General features: G+C 44.2%; 1 protein-coding gene across 2 annotated transcripts in view; it reads right to left on the reverse strand.

Moving 5' to 3' along the window:
* nbeal1 (neurobeachin-like 1) overlaps positions 1–14,960 on the reverse strand; it is a 128,139-nt gene that overhangs the window by 27,923 nt on the left and 85,256 nt on the right. For both annotated transcript variants that reach the window (XM_039757802.1, XM_039757801.1), the window contains 5 exons: positions 13,890–13,992; positions 13,601–13,757; positions 8,639–8,797; positions 6,239–6,398; positions 5,748–5,836 (listed from right to left, as the gene is read on the reverse strand). In XM_039757802.1, coding sequence (XP_039613736.1) covers positions 5,748–5,836; positions 6,239–6,398; positions 8,639–8,797; positions 13,601–13,757; positions 13,890–13,992 — 668 coding nt within the window. The remainder of the gene's footprint in view (positions 1–5,747; positions 5,837–6,238; positions 6,399–8,638; positions 8,798–13,600; positions 13,758–13,889; positions 13,993–14,960) is intronic.

Genomic DNA, 14,960 nt, shown 5'->3' on the forward strand with positions numbered 1-14,960 from the left:
GATTTATGTTCTATTCTGAATAAAATATTAGAAGTTGGCACCTCCACATCATTGCATTCAGTTTTTATTCACGATTTGTATAGTGTCCCAACTTTTTTGGAATCCGGTTTGTAATATTTAGGTCTGAGATATCATTAAAACATTGTATGTTGTCTGTGCCAATAATAAGTGAGTCTCCTGAAGTGCCGAGAGAGTGGCAGGCTGTGTTATTCCTAAGGCACTTGTGTAGTTTAAAGTGCCAGAGGTTAACCAGATGTGTGTGCGTCAGGGCACTGTTGAGTTTCTGTGTGTATGCGTGTAGCTATGTATGTGTGTGTTAATCTTAAAGTGCAACAGTAGACCAACCCTGTAACAAACTTGACGAGTACACTTACCCTTGAAGAAAAACAGGTAAAGGGTAAGTAGAGGGAAATACTACGATAATACAACAAGTTCTCTCAGTATATCACACTGCCTACCTATGAAAGTCCTTTAAGAAAGATGAAAGCCTCAAGACTGCAGTAACACCGGAGGCCACTAGCTGGTGCTCTAACTGCACGGCCCCATGGGACACAGACGGCAGTATGGAGACACTGTTCCTGGCCAGGGCTTCAAAATGACCACAAGAACCAGTTTTTGAGTTTTGTTCTATCAGGAGAACTTCTTCTGGTTGGTCTGAATATGTAAAACAGGCCAACAATTTGACTGGCAGATTTACTGCTGGATGATTTAGCAAAAGAATTCAACCAAAGGCTTATAAAAGGGCAATGTGTGCCAATCGTGAAGGCCCGCGCACTGCAGAAACTGGCGTGTGGTCTTACGTTGTCTGCTTTTGTTTTACACCGTAGTCATAATATTAATCAAGAAAACTATTAATCCTGAAGGAAATTACTTATGTTACAACTTAACAACAGACAAGGGACATGTTACACTAAGAGCAGGTATAAAGTAATCATGTAAATATAAATATAAATAAGTATCAAACTAGAGTACAGAGTGTTGCACCTTAAGTTCATATTGCACATTCTGAGAACAAATCAGGTTATTCACATGTGAAGAGAAGGACCTAAAAGGATAAGTGAGTTAGTTATGTGTTCACGATCACAGTATACGACATCTTCACATATCGGACGCACAAACTTGTGTTCTACTGTAAAGCATCGTTTAAAAATTTTAAAAAAGTATACGTCATATGCCTGTTCTGTGCTGTAAAATGGATTTCAAGGGGCACAAATCCAGATATGAAAAACAAAGGCCTTAAATGTTACCGAAGAAGTTCATTTTTCCAAGACAAGAATGTTATCGAGTATGGATCTGCACCGTGGAACTGCACACAGGTTGTAAAATGGGGCCTCCATGTAGCGTTAGAAAGAAAAAAAAAACAAAAACTTAGCAATCAACAATTTTGTGAGGTGCGCCCATTCTAATAGGAGATCGGCTATGTGTGTCACTTCGCTACTCGTCTCCTTCTGCCACAGGCCGGGCTTTTCTTCATCGTATACTTTTCACCTCAAAAGAAAATCATATTATGGACGTCACTGAAGGCTGATGCCTTGACATGATTTGCAATCTCTGTTCTGCAGACAAGTAGACAAAAATCACTGAAAAACGTCACAACATGTCACTCACAGTCCTTCACTACGTACGATGAGGATGGTCACAGATAAATGTGACAAACTGTTGGCGCCGCTTCACTCAAAGACCACAGAAAGCACCTGCACTGGGGAGGCGATTGTGGATAGCATTCCACGTTATGGGAGCAGCCAGGGTGGTCGGTAACGCAATCAGAATCGTTCAGAGTTGATTAAAAACTGCCATCGATCACCACTCATCATTTGAAGGGTTCGAGCAAAAGTCTATGAAGAAGAAACAGTGAAACTTACCGATTACAGCAGGGAAAATAAGTACTGAACGTGTCGACGTTTGTCTCAGTGAATGTGTTACTAATGGGGCGACTAACATGAAATTTACACCAGAGGTCGGTAACGGCTCGAGTAATCCACACATACAAAGAAATCGAAACAAATAAAAGTCTATAAATGAAGTTACATGTAATAAAGTGGAATGACTCAGGGAATAAGAATTGAACACACTTACTGAAATGTACTGAATACCCGGTGGAAAAGCCACAGTGGGTGACGACAGCTTCCAGACGTCTCCTGTGTGCAGAAACGAGTCGCATGCATTGCTCAGGTGGGATTCTGGCCCAAACTGTCTTCAAATCTGGAAGGTTCCAGGGGTCTCTTCTATGAACTCTGATCTTCAGTTCTTTCCATAGATTTTCTAGTCAGGTGACTGACTGACTGGGCCATTCTAGCAGCTTCTTTATTTTTTTTTATTCTCTGACACCAACTGAGAGTTTCCTTTCCTCATCTTGCTGAAATGTCCCACCTCGTTTCATCTTCAGCATCCTGGGAGATGGCAGCAGATTCTTATCAGCATTGTCCTGCTACATTTCTCCATCCATCCTTCCTTCAATTCTGTCAAGTCTGCCAGTATTTTGGGGTGTTTTTGGGGTGATGATGTGCCATTTCTCCTCCAGTAACATCCAAAGAGTGTCATGTTGGTCACCTCTTCTCTCCTAGGATTCCATTGGTTTGTCCAAATATTGTGCAGCAAACTTTCAATGAGCTTCAATGTTCTTTTTCTTCAGCAGTGGAGTTTTTCGTGGGTGAGCGGTGTGCGTAGAGGCCATGGCGGTGGAGTTCATTACTTGCGGGATCTGCCAGTTCCAGGTCATTCTGAAGCTCTCGGCGAGTGGTCCTTGGCTCTTCTGATTATTCTTTTGACTGAAATCTTGCGAGGAGTGCCTGGTGGTGACCCGTTTATGGTGAGATGATGTTCTTTCCACTTCCGGTGCTCACTGGCACATTCAGAAGTTTAGAAGTACGTCTGTCACCACTGCCATTAGTAAGGTTGTGATGGTCTTCAGAGCGCTCTCTGATTTTCCCGATCATGAAATGCTTCTTGTGTGACACCCTTGGTAATGACAGGCCATCAAAGAGGACTAAAGCAGCTGATGTTCATTGGCACTGACAGGGGGGGCTATCAGGATTGACAGACGTCATCTGCTTTCTTGGCTTTCCAGGCCTTTCTGCTCCTCCTTTTCTTCATGTGTTCAATTCTTATTCCCCATGTCATTCCACTTTATTACACATCACTTCATTTATGGACTTCTTTGTATTCATGTCAATAACCCCATTAGAAATCTAGTATATTTACTGAGAGAAACATTGACGTGTTCAATACTAATTTTCCCCGCTGTATGTTAACTCAAAATTATCCTCAATTCTTCTGTCACCAAGAGCTCAGCAATAGCGGCTTAGCATGGGCTATAAAATTCAGTAACTGGTTTGTGGCGCCTACCTCTGGTTCACGGTGGTTCAGCTCGATCGCGTACTCCGCATTTTTTGCACAATGCACCACTGACGGTATGTGAGGTCGAGTACTGACTGGCTCTGTGACCGTAGTACTGACGTGCAGGTGTCAATCAGTTTAGCTCACATTTACTAATTTTTTGTTAGTTGTGGGAATTACAACTCGAAGACACATGATATCCAATATGGTGTTCCACAAGGCTCTATCCTGGTCCGCTGCTCTTCTCAATCTACATGCTTCCGTTAGGTCAGATTATCTCAGGGCACAACGTGAGCTACCACAGCTATGCTGATGACACACAGCTGTACTTATCAATAGCACCTGATGACCCTGATTCTATTGATTCACTAACACAATGTCTGACTTGAATCTCAGAATGGATGAATAGTAATTTTCTAAAGTTAAATAAAGAGAAAACTGAAATTTTAGTGATCAGCAATAATGGATACAATGAGGCTATTAGAAATAAACTGGATACATTAGGATTAAAAGTCAAGACGGAGGTAAAAAGCTTAGGGGTGATTGTTGACTGTAATCTGAATTTTAAATCACATATTCATCAGATCATTAGGACAGCATTTTTTCACTTAAGAAACATAAGTAAAGTTAGACCTCTTATATCACTGAAAGATGCTGAGAAATGAGTTCACGCGTTTGTTTTCAGTCGACTAGATTACTGTAATGCACTCCTCTCAGGACCACCCAAAAAAGACATCAATCACTTGCAACGAGTGCAGAATGGAGCTGCTAGAATCCTAACTAGGAAAAGAAAATCCGAACACATTTCTCCAGTTTTGATGTCACTACACTGGTTACCTGTGTCATTCAGGATTGACTTTAAAATTCTGCTTATGGTTTATAAAGCCTTAAATAATCTCGCTCCATCTTATATATCGGAATGTCTGACACCTTATATTCCAAATCGTAACCTCAGATCCTCAAATGAGTGTCTCCTTAGAATTCCAAGAACAAAACTTATAAGAAGTGGTGAGGCGGGCAGGCGGCCTTCTGCTGTTATACACCTAAAATCTGGACTAGCCTGCCAATAGGAATTCACCAGGCTCATACAGTAGAGCAGTTTAAAACACTGCTGAAAACACATGACTGTAACATGGCCTTTTTATAACTTCATTTTAATCGTAATTTAACTTAATCCTGATACTCTATATGTTCAATTTCCTCAAAATAACTATTCATGGTGGCTCTAAAATCCGTACTGACCCCTACTCTCTTTTCTGTTTCTTTTTCCGGTTTCTTTGTGGTGGTGACCTGTGCCACCACCACCTACTCAAAGCTTCAGGATGCTCCAACAATGATGGACGAATTAAAAGGCAGAAGTCTACGTGACCATCATCATCATCAAGCCCTTCCGTGAGAACCCTAAATCCAAAGAGGACTGTTTCATTTATGTTAGGTAGAATGCCCAGAGGGGACTGGTCAGGCGGTCTCATGGTCTCGAATCCCTACAGATTTTATTTTTTCTCCAGCCGTCTGGAGTTTTTTTGTTTTTCTGTCCCCTGGCCATTGAACCTTACTCTTATTCGATGTTAATGTTGATTTATTTTGTTTTATAATTATGTCTTTCATTTTTCTATTCTTTAATATGTAAAGCACTTTGAGCTACTGTTTGTATGAAAATGTGCTATAGAAATAAATGTTGTTGTTGTTACTGGCACACTTGGCCAATATGTGCCACACTGCCACTCGGAGTGAATCCCGCCGAGTAGGCCGTGTAAACTTTCACATCACATGATGTACTGCAACAGGACAAAAGCAGGCCCTGCCACAAGTTCCACGGTTCACGTTAGGCCTAAAATCACCAGGAATATCATTACAAAGTTATTCACATATTCTGGAGTAACCAGCACTCCGCCTGCCCGTGTTCTGCATGGACAAAAGACAAGATGCAGGACGACATCCGCATCTAGACAAAGATCTTGGAGACGGAAAAACAAGTCAAGCGGTGCCCCGTACTTTGAACGATTCTAACTTTGAATGTTCCAGAGTTTAAACGTTGAATGTGAGCGAAATGTGATCCAAAGTTTGTACTGTGTGTGCGGTGAAAAAAATGTAGCAATGGATGGTGCTTATGCAGTGAGTGTAAATGTCATCTGTTGTGTACAGTCGCAGTGTTATAACCCCTGTATTCGTATTCACAGGGATCCCAGTTGTCAGTCAAGAGCTAAAATCTCACGTTAGCTTTACGGTCTCTTGGTACTTTATGCCTCCTTTGATTCATCTCCTTCTTTGAGCTACCTTTTTTCTTTTTATTTTACTATTTTGGTCTAGTATTCAGGTGTAGACAAGGCCCTAAAACAGCAAACCAACTTCATCACAAGGCTGGCAGCTACGTGTTTTCAGTCAGACTCACCGACACTCCCGTCACCCACCTTTCTGCAGATCAGCAGCCGCACACTCAAGCCCGCTTTATGAGACAACTCCACCACCGCCATCAGGTCCTTGTAGCTGACCGCTTGATCTGGAGAGAAGAGCACAGGGAAGACAATGAAGCAGGAACCCGCCTGGCTAGGCACGAACAGACAGAAAGATGGAGTGAAAGGCACTATATGACTGATAGACAGACAGACAGACATGAAAGGCACTATATGATTGATAGATAGATAGATAGATAGATAGATAGATAGATACTATATAATAGATAGGCATGAAAGGCACTATATAATCTAGGTAGATAGACAGAAAGATGGAGTGAAAGGCACTATATGACTGATAGACAGACAGACAGACAGACATGAAAGGCACTATATAATATAGATAGGCATGAAAGGCACTATAAATAGATAGATACATAGACATGAGAGGCGCTATATAATTAATAGACAGGCAGACAGAGGCCTGCATGAGCCGTGGCTTTGCTTACCTATGCTCAGCACCTGATTCAACAGGCTCTTAATAAGCACGTGTGTAATGGGAAGGTCGTTAAAGAGCAGCATGAGGCCCGAATAGCCCACCTCGCGCAGTCTGATTCGCTGCTTGCTCTTCTCGTACACCTTGTCGCATTTCAGCATCCTCTCAAAAACCTGCCGGAGAGACACATGAGGTGAGGGGACTGTCCGGATGTCCTTGCTCAGAATTTTCACTCGCCCCTCTCAACAGTGCGCCCTCCCAGGGACCTCAACAGACGCAGACCTTGAAGTCGGGTTCTTGGACTACATAGTCACCTTCCTGACCACTGCGATGATGAAGATCTACCTTTTCTCTGGACTGTTTAGAAACAAGCAAAGTGTTTCGTGCCTGGCTCATTTTTTTTTTTATTCAGTTTGTCTTCTTTTGAGTTTTGTAAACTTTGTAATTTCTGCTTTCTCTTCATTTTGTTTATTATTGCATATTTCTCTATTATGTTATCACACATTTATTTGCTCCTTATGTTCTGCGCCCTGTTCTCTGTATAATGTGCCAGAGGGGGCGGAGTTACCTGACACTGCAGGCCCCACCCCCAGTGACACGTCAGAGTCCAGCAGACCGCAAGATGGCTGCTGCACCACTGGGATGGACTTCGGCTCATCAGCTCTCTTTTGGATTTCAGGTTTTGGATTCTTTAGTTCTTGTTGTGTTTCATTCTCTGATTTTCCGGTTTATTAAGCTTTGTTATGGTATAGGAGTTTTGGGTCTGTGTGCTGGTTTTATGCACCTTTTAAATTTGATCTCTTTTTACTCTTATTTATGTGAACAAATGAAACCTTTGTCTATCAAGAATGTTTGTATTTGTTATTTTGGGATATTTATGGTTTCCCTCTTTCCATTCCTACCTCCTTGCTTTTTTGTGCTGTTGGGCCTGCACAGGCATGAAGCCTGCTTCTTAAGTTTAGGGTCAGGCTCCCCTTGATGACAGGCCACAGGGGAGACCTGGGGCTACATTTTGTAGCCTATCCTCATTTCAGGGTCTGCAGAGCCCCTCAGTTCATAACATGCACAAAGGAGACCCCTCTGACTTAGAGGTCTAGAGTTCCAATCCAGCCCCGCTGTCTGAAGACATGAACAGCAGAGGGGAAGAGCCGGAGTGAGACCCTTCTGATGACACCAGACCTAAACTGAGTGTAATGTCTGAAAGATGCAGAAGAGTTTGATGTGCTGGTCCCTACCTAAAGCAGCTCAGGTTAAATGCACGACGAGAAGAGGACACCTAGACAGTAGGAAACGTGTATTTTTAACATCGTAGTCAACGATTCTTAGGACCTACGACCACAACGCCATGAAGAGGTTAGGACGGATTATTCTTCAGCCAGTTTTAACACTGTGCGGGGGTCTTCAAAGTCTGGTCACCCTTTCAAGTCACATCTGGGACGTGGGGTTCACTAGTCACAGGGTCAGTGGTGGACACAGGACAGGGCGCTCAATGCCTGCTGTTCTGAATGGTATTTTGGGTTTTAATTGAACTGCAGAGCACTACCTCAGGTGGACAGTGGGGTGGTTTATGTCCGAGTGTAAAGTGGCCAGGATGAAGACCAGAACCTCCAAGTCTGAGGTCGCGGTTCTCAGCCAGAATAGGGTGGAGTGGCCCCTCCAGGTTGGTGGGTCTTGTTAAGGAGTGAGGGCGGCATGGCCTGAGAGATCGATGGAGTGGCATCAGGAGTTATGCAGACGTTGTACCGGTCAGTCCTGGTGAACAGAGAGCTTAGCAGAAAGGCACACTCTCCATTCAGCAGGTGAACTTTGTTCCTGCCCTCACCTGTGGTCATGCACTTCGATCAGTGACGGAAAGATCCAGATAGCAGATACAAGCAGCAGAAACGAGCTTCCTTCACAGGGTCTCTGTGCTCAGCCATTACAGATGGGGTGCTGATCACAGAGATACAGGAGGAGCTCAAAAGTAAAGCCACTGCTACTCCATATTGAAGGGGGCCAGTTGAGGTGGGATGGGCCTCTGATTAGGACACCCTCTGGACTCCTCCTGGTGGAAGCGTGTTTCAGGTATGTCCAACCAGGAGGAGACCCCAGGGTAGATCCAGGATACGATGGAGAGATTATGTATGCTTCTGTATCCCTCCAGAAAAGCTGAAGGAGGTGGTGGCAGAGAAAAGTGACATCTGGGCATCTTTGCTTAGACTCCTGCTCCAGTGACTCAGACCTGGATGAGTGGCAGAAAATGGATGAATGGATGACGAGCAATTAACATGCAGGAATGGTGGCCGACTAGAGGGCCACTAAAGGACCAGGAGTCCTCCACAAGGGTGGTGCACCCGTCATCAAAAGTGACCACAAATTATGAAGTTTAATGGCACGCCCAGCGAGCGAGGAATCAACATAAAGATCTCCTCACCTTAAACACCAGCTCTCTGACTTTGTCCGAGTACTTGTGGTTGACCAGCAACGTGTAGAAGATTTCTGCATTGCCGACTTCAAAGAGCAGCAGGAAGAGTTGGTCCCGGGCGGCGCTGGTCTGCAGCAGGCTCAGTAAGATTTCTAAAATCCCGCAGAGCTGGAATGAAAACATACAAAGGACAAGGGAGACAGAAAGACGGAAACGTCAGCATCCAGACAGCCACGTGACCCCAGTGACTTTAAGGCCACACTTCGGTACTTTAGTAAAAGGTCACTTCTGATTCTTACAACTCAAGTCAATCGTCCATTAAGTACTCTGACCTGCACTTCGGAGCCCTCAAAAAGCTCCATCTTTGGGCTTAACTTAGTGCCTGGGCAGATCTGGAGGGCACCACCCAGACTGCATTTTAATTGGTTGTTTTGTTTAAATATTTTCGACCCGTGATTGGTTGAACCCGCAAGTACAGTGCCCATCCCCCCACCCCATATCTGCATGTCTCTTTGGAACTGCTGACAAAAATAAAATACAATAAGCAAATAAATACAAAGGAAACTAAACATTATATACCAGGCATGTCAAACTCACTGCCATTGGTGGGCCGCTTCGACTGCCATGTGTGCGTCAGCGGGCCGCACTGTAACAAATACTGCTATACTATTATACAAAGTTACTGTAGCTTTCTTTCCAATACTGAAAACTTTAAAAAATGTAACAAAGTTTAGATAAAAGCAATTTATTTCCATGAACTCTCCGTACAACAGCGTATAATTAGACTCTTAGCTAGGTCCTTATATTATAATATTATATTCATTGCTTATATAGGAGTCTTGCAGTCTGAGATTGATTTCTTTTGTCCCGACACTTGGCATCTCTTGTTAGTGACCAGTTCGTCGATATCAGGCTTGAAATCTTGTGCAGCTGCAACTTTTCTGAGGGATGACAGGCGCTCGACGGCAAGTCTTGAGCGATGTGGGGTTTTGGTAGCTTTCATTAACGAAAACAATTTCTCACCAAGGTAAGCGCTTCCGAACATAGACAGTACTCTCGATGCCAGCTTACCGATCTGCACATGCGAGGGTGGCAGGTAAGCATGCAAGCCTGGCACACCAGCTTCGTTGTATTTTGCCTTCAGAATAGAATCGGACTGCAGTTCAATCAACTCCACTTGGATCTTCTCAGGCGCATTCTCAACGTTGTAAGAGAACAGCGCAAAGGCCGGTTTCGTGTGAACTGAAACCATGAAAACGTTCACTGAATTCACGGCTCAGTAATTCAAGTTGGAAAAAAAATCCTCCAAAAACCTAATTTTACTTTAATAAGTTTACTTCAAGGTTTATATTGTAAAATAAGCCGATGTGTAAAAAGCCACCTGACCTACGCTAATTCTACAAACTCAAAATCACAAAAATGTGTTAATAAACAACTCAGCAACTTCTCGCGTCCACTTCAGATCTTCAGCTGTAGTCTGCACTAACTGTTCGTTACAATGCTAACACAAAATTACATAAAACAAGAGCAAAAAAACGTGAAAATATGCAAGCTATTACTACTCGTGGTGGTCAGATCTGCCCAGTGGCCAGTCTCAGCAGCCCAGCCAGTAGTGTAGCCTAGCAGGGGCAGCTCTAGGCTCGTGGCAGCCCTGGGCAGAGAAAGAATCGGTGGCCCCTTCGCCCGCCAATGTCAATATGGTATCTTATGCCACGTCCGTTGCATAGCCGCCTCGTGCTCATGACACGCTTCTATATGCACGTGTCTGTAACTTGAAAACCAAGCTGTGTCGTTATTTTCTGTTTCTGTTTTATATTCAATTTATATTGGCTTGGCGGCCCTGTACAGGTGCCCAGTTTGCACACGCCTAAGGCCACCCCTGCTGCAGCCTAGCACTTCAGTTGCGACGTCGTGGCTCATTAACTTTGGTCAAGGCTCGTGGCTATACTAGTAGATGACGTTTCTGGTACCGTAATGCCATGGGAAAACGCGCTTTTGTCAGAAGGCAGAAGTAAGAAAAGTCAATAAGTAACACCGAAGATGCAGAATGACTCAATCACAAATGACAGTAATCATTTTGTACAAGTTCAGTGATAACTAGGATCTGTCATGCGGGCCGCACAGATTTGTGGGGGCTGCGTGTTTGACATGCCTGTTATATACAGTACAATATACACCATATGTATTTACATGTACAGTATTCCATATTTAAACACACTGCTCGTGATGAGACCATATTTGAACTGTTATGATTGAGTGGTGTTGTCACACGTGAGTGTTGTGGGACTCTGAAATGAAGAGCTGGCAGCAGCAGATGTGAAAGGCGCTATATGGTAGACAGATACGAACTATATGATAGAAAAAGATAGACGTGAAAGGCACTATATGACAGATAGATAGATAGATATGAAAGGCACTATATAATAGATAGACAGAGACAGATATGAAAGGCACTATATAATAGACTAGCAAAATAGCCACACTTCGCAGCGGAGAAGTCGTGTGTTAAAGAAGTTATGAAAAAGAAAAGGAAACGTAACCTGATTGTCAATGTCATTGTTTTGTGACTGTCGTGAGTGTTGCTGTCATCAAGGATTTGATTCTCATTATTTCTTTCAATCAGGTTCGTATTTGGAGGACGTGTTGTGTTCAAGTTACATTCCGTGTTTGTCAACCGTTCGCTACTCGTGAATCTAAGATGTTTAGCAGGCATTCCTGGTATTAAGTTGTGGATTTGCCTGCGAATATTTAGCAGCAGCGTATTATGAACGTAATTTAAACTTAAGCTTCACACCGTGCTCTCCTATTGATGTGTCTACAAAGGCTTGTTCAGCGTCAGAGGGTTCTTCCTCTCTTACTGCCTCAATAAGCAGCTCGTCTTCCTCTTTATCTGAGACATCACGCACTGCATGCACGGGTTTACCTTTCCTTGTCCTGTAAACTTTAGCGAATTGGTTCAGTTTATCACATTTTTTTACACTGTCTTCCTTTAGCTGGACGTTGACTTTTTCCACCGTGTGCTTTGTTTCCGCAGTAGCTGCACTTATGAATATTCTTGTATGCGTCACTCGCTTCATATTCTATTGCTGCCTTCTCAATCGTGTAATGTGATTTTTGTTCAGCACTCTTTGGAGGTCTTGCTTGTTCTCTGCGTACTGCGTTCACAGTCAGTTCACGTGAGCCGCTCGGAGTACATGCATCGAAGGTTCTCAGCTGTGCTTGTGCTATCTCGTGCGATCTCGCGATGTCCACGGCTTTATTTAATGTTAGCTCAGACCCGGCACTTAAAAGTTTCTCTCGCACTTTTGCTGAGTTTGTGCCAAACACTAGTCTATCCCTGACCATCTCATCTTCGTTTGCATAAGCACAGTCCTTCATCTGCGAATATTTAGCAGCAGCGTGTTTATTGGATAGCTGCTGACGGACGGCCTTATATGGGCAGGCACTCAATTACGTGGGAGGCGTGGTGATGAGGGACGCAACTCCGCCTCACACGGTGACTGAGCTGCAGGCTATGGACGTACACAGTATATGTACATAAGTAGGATTCAGTTATGACCGTTACGTGTAGAATTTCAAAATGAAACCTGACTAACTTTTGTAAGTAAGCTGCAAGGAATGAGCTGCCAAATTTCAGCCTTCAACCTACACGGGAAGTTGGAGAATTAGTGATGAGTGAGTGAGGGCTTTGCCTTTTATTAGTATAGATAGATGGACAGATAGACAGACAGACAGATAGATATGAAAGGCACTATATAATAGATAGATAGATAGATAATAAAAGGCACTATATGATAGATAGATAGATAGATAGATAGATAGATAGATAGATAGATATGAAAGGCACTATATAATAGATAGATAGATAGATAGATAGATATGAAAGGCACTATATAACAAATAGACAGACAGAAACACGTGAAAGTCACTATAAACGAGATATGAAATGCACTATGTGATCAATTAAAGGACAGATGTGAAAGGTGCCATATGATTGTCCCCAGAGTAGAGTCCACAGGCCCACCTGCGTCTTTTTCGTTTTGACTCCTGGTTGTTACAACAAAGACCCTTCAGTGGCACATTTGCATCCCCCTCCTCGTCTTCCCTGTCCTTTCTCATACCCTCTACAGTCACTTCATCCCATTTTTTGCTGGTTTAGTTAGTCCGCCAATGATGGCCGATGACTAAAGACCCTCCAGTCTGTGCCTCAGACAATAACAGCCCCTTAACTTCTTTTCTTGCGGCCATGTTGTATTCATTGTGCTCCCAGCTGATGGCTCTTTGCTTCACAGGACTTACACACACTGTAGCTGCCCTCCCATTTAAGACCAAGTCCAACCTGGGCAGAGTAAGATGTCTTAAGTGGCAGTCAGCTGGGCAGCACCAGATGTTGGAGTGGCAGCCGATTGGGTGAGGGGAAGATGCTTGATTGGCAGCTGGTTGGCAGGGTTGGGTGCCCAACTGGCAGCTGTCTCAGTGGGCTGGACAGATTTCAAGGGTCCTTACTGCCCCGTGTACGGAGTCCAGTGCAATTCTCCCTTGCATGTGCTAATTAACACAACACGTCAGCACTCTATGGCACCGTGATAAGTGAGCAGAACTGCCTGACCTTAAAAGTTCGGCGTTCCAGGTTGTGTGTGCTGGTACTGACTTGTGGATTGCCTTAACATGAGACCACCATAACCCAAGCCCCTCCTAGAGTACAATTCGACAACTGGGGTAATTGCGCTTTAATCTGTGTGTGCGAGACGTATATGCAAAGTTCTGCAAACTCTGTGCCTGGTTTATAAATTGCTGTGGGGGTCAGCCAGAGTCCAGCCCCCCACGTCTGCACAAGCCCACCCACTCATCAGTTTCCGGCTTTTCAAATATACGAGCAGCTCAGCTCCTCATGGACATGGATGGGCACCCAGAATCACAGAGCGCCACCACAATTTCCACCATCCCTGTCCCCCCAGAGACGGCTCTCACCTGCTCCTCCTCTCCAATGGCAGCAATGTATCCCAGAATGCTCTGCACATCCTCCACCATGACGCCTTTGCTCAGAAAGTACTTGAGCAGCCCAAAGAGGGACGCGCGGATCGTTCTGACATCGTCTGCGCTCAGCTCGCTGTCCTCTGCATGCGCCCTACAAAAGAAGTCCACTTCAGAAACAGTCCGACCCTCGGAAATGTGCAGGCCCCTTGGCTAAGTAGCAGATTGACCCTTTTTGAGGGCCAGGGGGTCCGTATTCCTGCCACACACGCGGCGGTCAGCATACCCGTAGTACAAGCGGATGGTGTCCAGCAGAAACTGCACTCCGTATTTTCTCTTGAACTGTTTCCGGCCATCTTTGATTATGGTGGACAGGTACTGAATGTGCCCTGCAAAAGAAAACAAAAAACAAAAAAAGTCACCAAGCCCACAGGGCCCTTGCCCACCAGGTTTGAAACGTGCAGCTTCTTAGGAAGCCCACCCCACCCAAGCAGCCTGGAGAGCAGGACTCCTCAATTTTAGGCTTCTGCAGTTTCAAAGCCAGGAGGTGGCACACCCTCCACACAGGGGGTTCAAACAGAGGACCACCGGTGGGAGTCTAAAACAGTTTTTCCCGTCTGTGAAACAGCACGCCAGGCCATTAAATGAACGTTATAAACGTGTGTCACCGGCTTGCCACAGCCCACCATGTAAAATCGCCGGTCAGCGCTGCTCTTCTGATATTAAACCCAGAAGCTCATGATGATACGAGCTGCTTGTTTTCCAACCCAGAAAGAAGGATCGAGGGTCTTTAAAGGTGGTCTGACACTCCAAGTGGGACCTCCCTCTCCCAGGAGACTTTTTGAAGTTGGTCAACTTGCCAAAAAGGTTGAAAATCACTGCAGTCGAGAACACGAGATATGAATCGTGCCCCCCTGAGGGCCAAAGGTCATGCACTGTCACGGAGTATGTCACATAATCCTGCACCACCGAGCACCTGACAGCTGTAAATTGAAGGGGGAAGGGTCGGGGGGGCAAAATTAAAAATAGCAAGAACAGGACCAACAGTCACATAAAGGAATGTGAGTAAATGACACAAGTGACAAAATGACAAATAGAAACAAACATTTGTAGCAATAAAATGCATTGCATTTGTTATTCCAACAGATGGCGCATCACAAAACATCTGCATAATAAAATATTTATTACTACACGTCATCTTTAGAATGACAAACGCAATGCATTTTATCACTACAGATGTTTGTGCTGTGCCATCTGTTGGAATCACAAGTGCAATGCATTTTAATACGACACGCATTACAAAATAGATGGTGCTCTGCACACCTGAACACTGATGTCTACTTTGAGTACTCAGATT

Source organism: Polypterus senegalus, chromosome 6 (genome assembly GCF_016835505.1).
Source record: "Polypterus senegalus isolate Bchr_013 chromosome 6, ASM1683550v1, whole genome shotgun sequence".
In the NCBI taxonomy this organism is placed as follows: Eukaryota; Metazoa; Chordata; class Cladistia; order Polypteriformes; family Polypteridae; genus Polypterus; species Polypterus senegalus.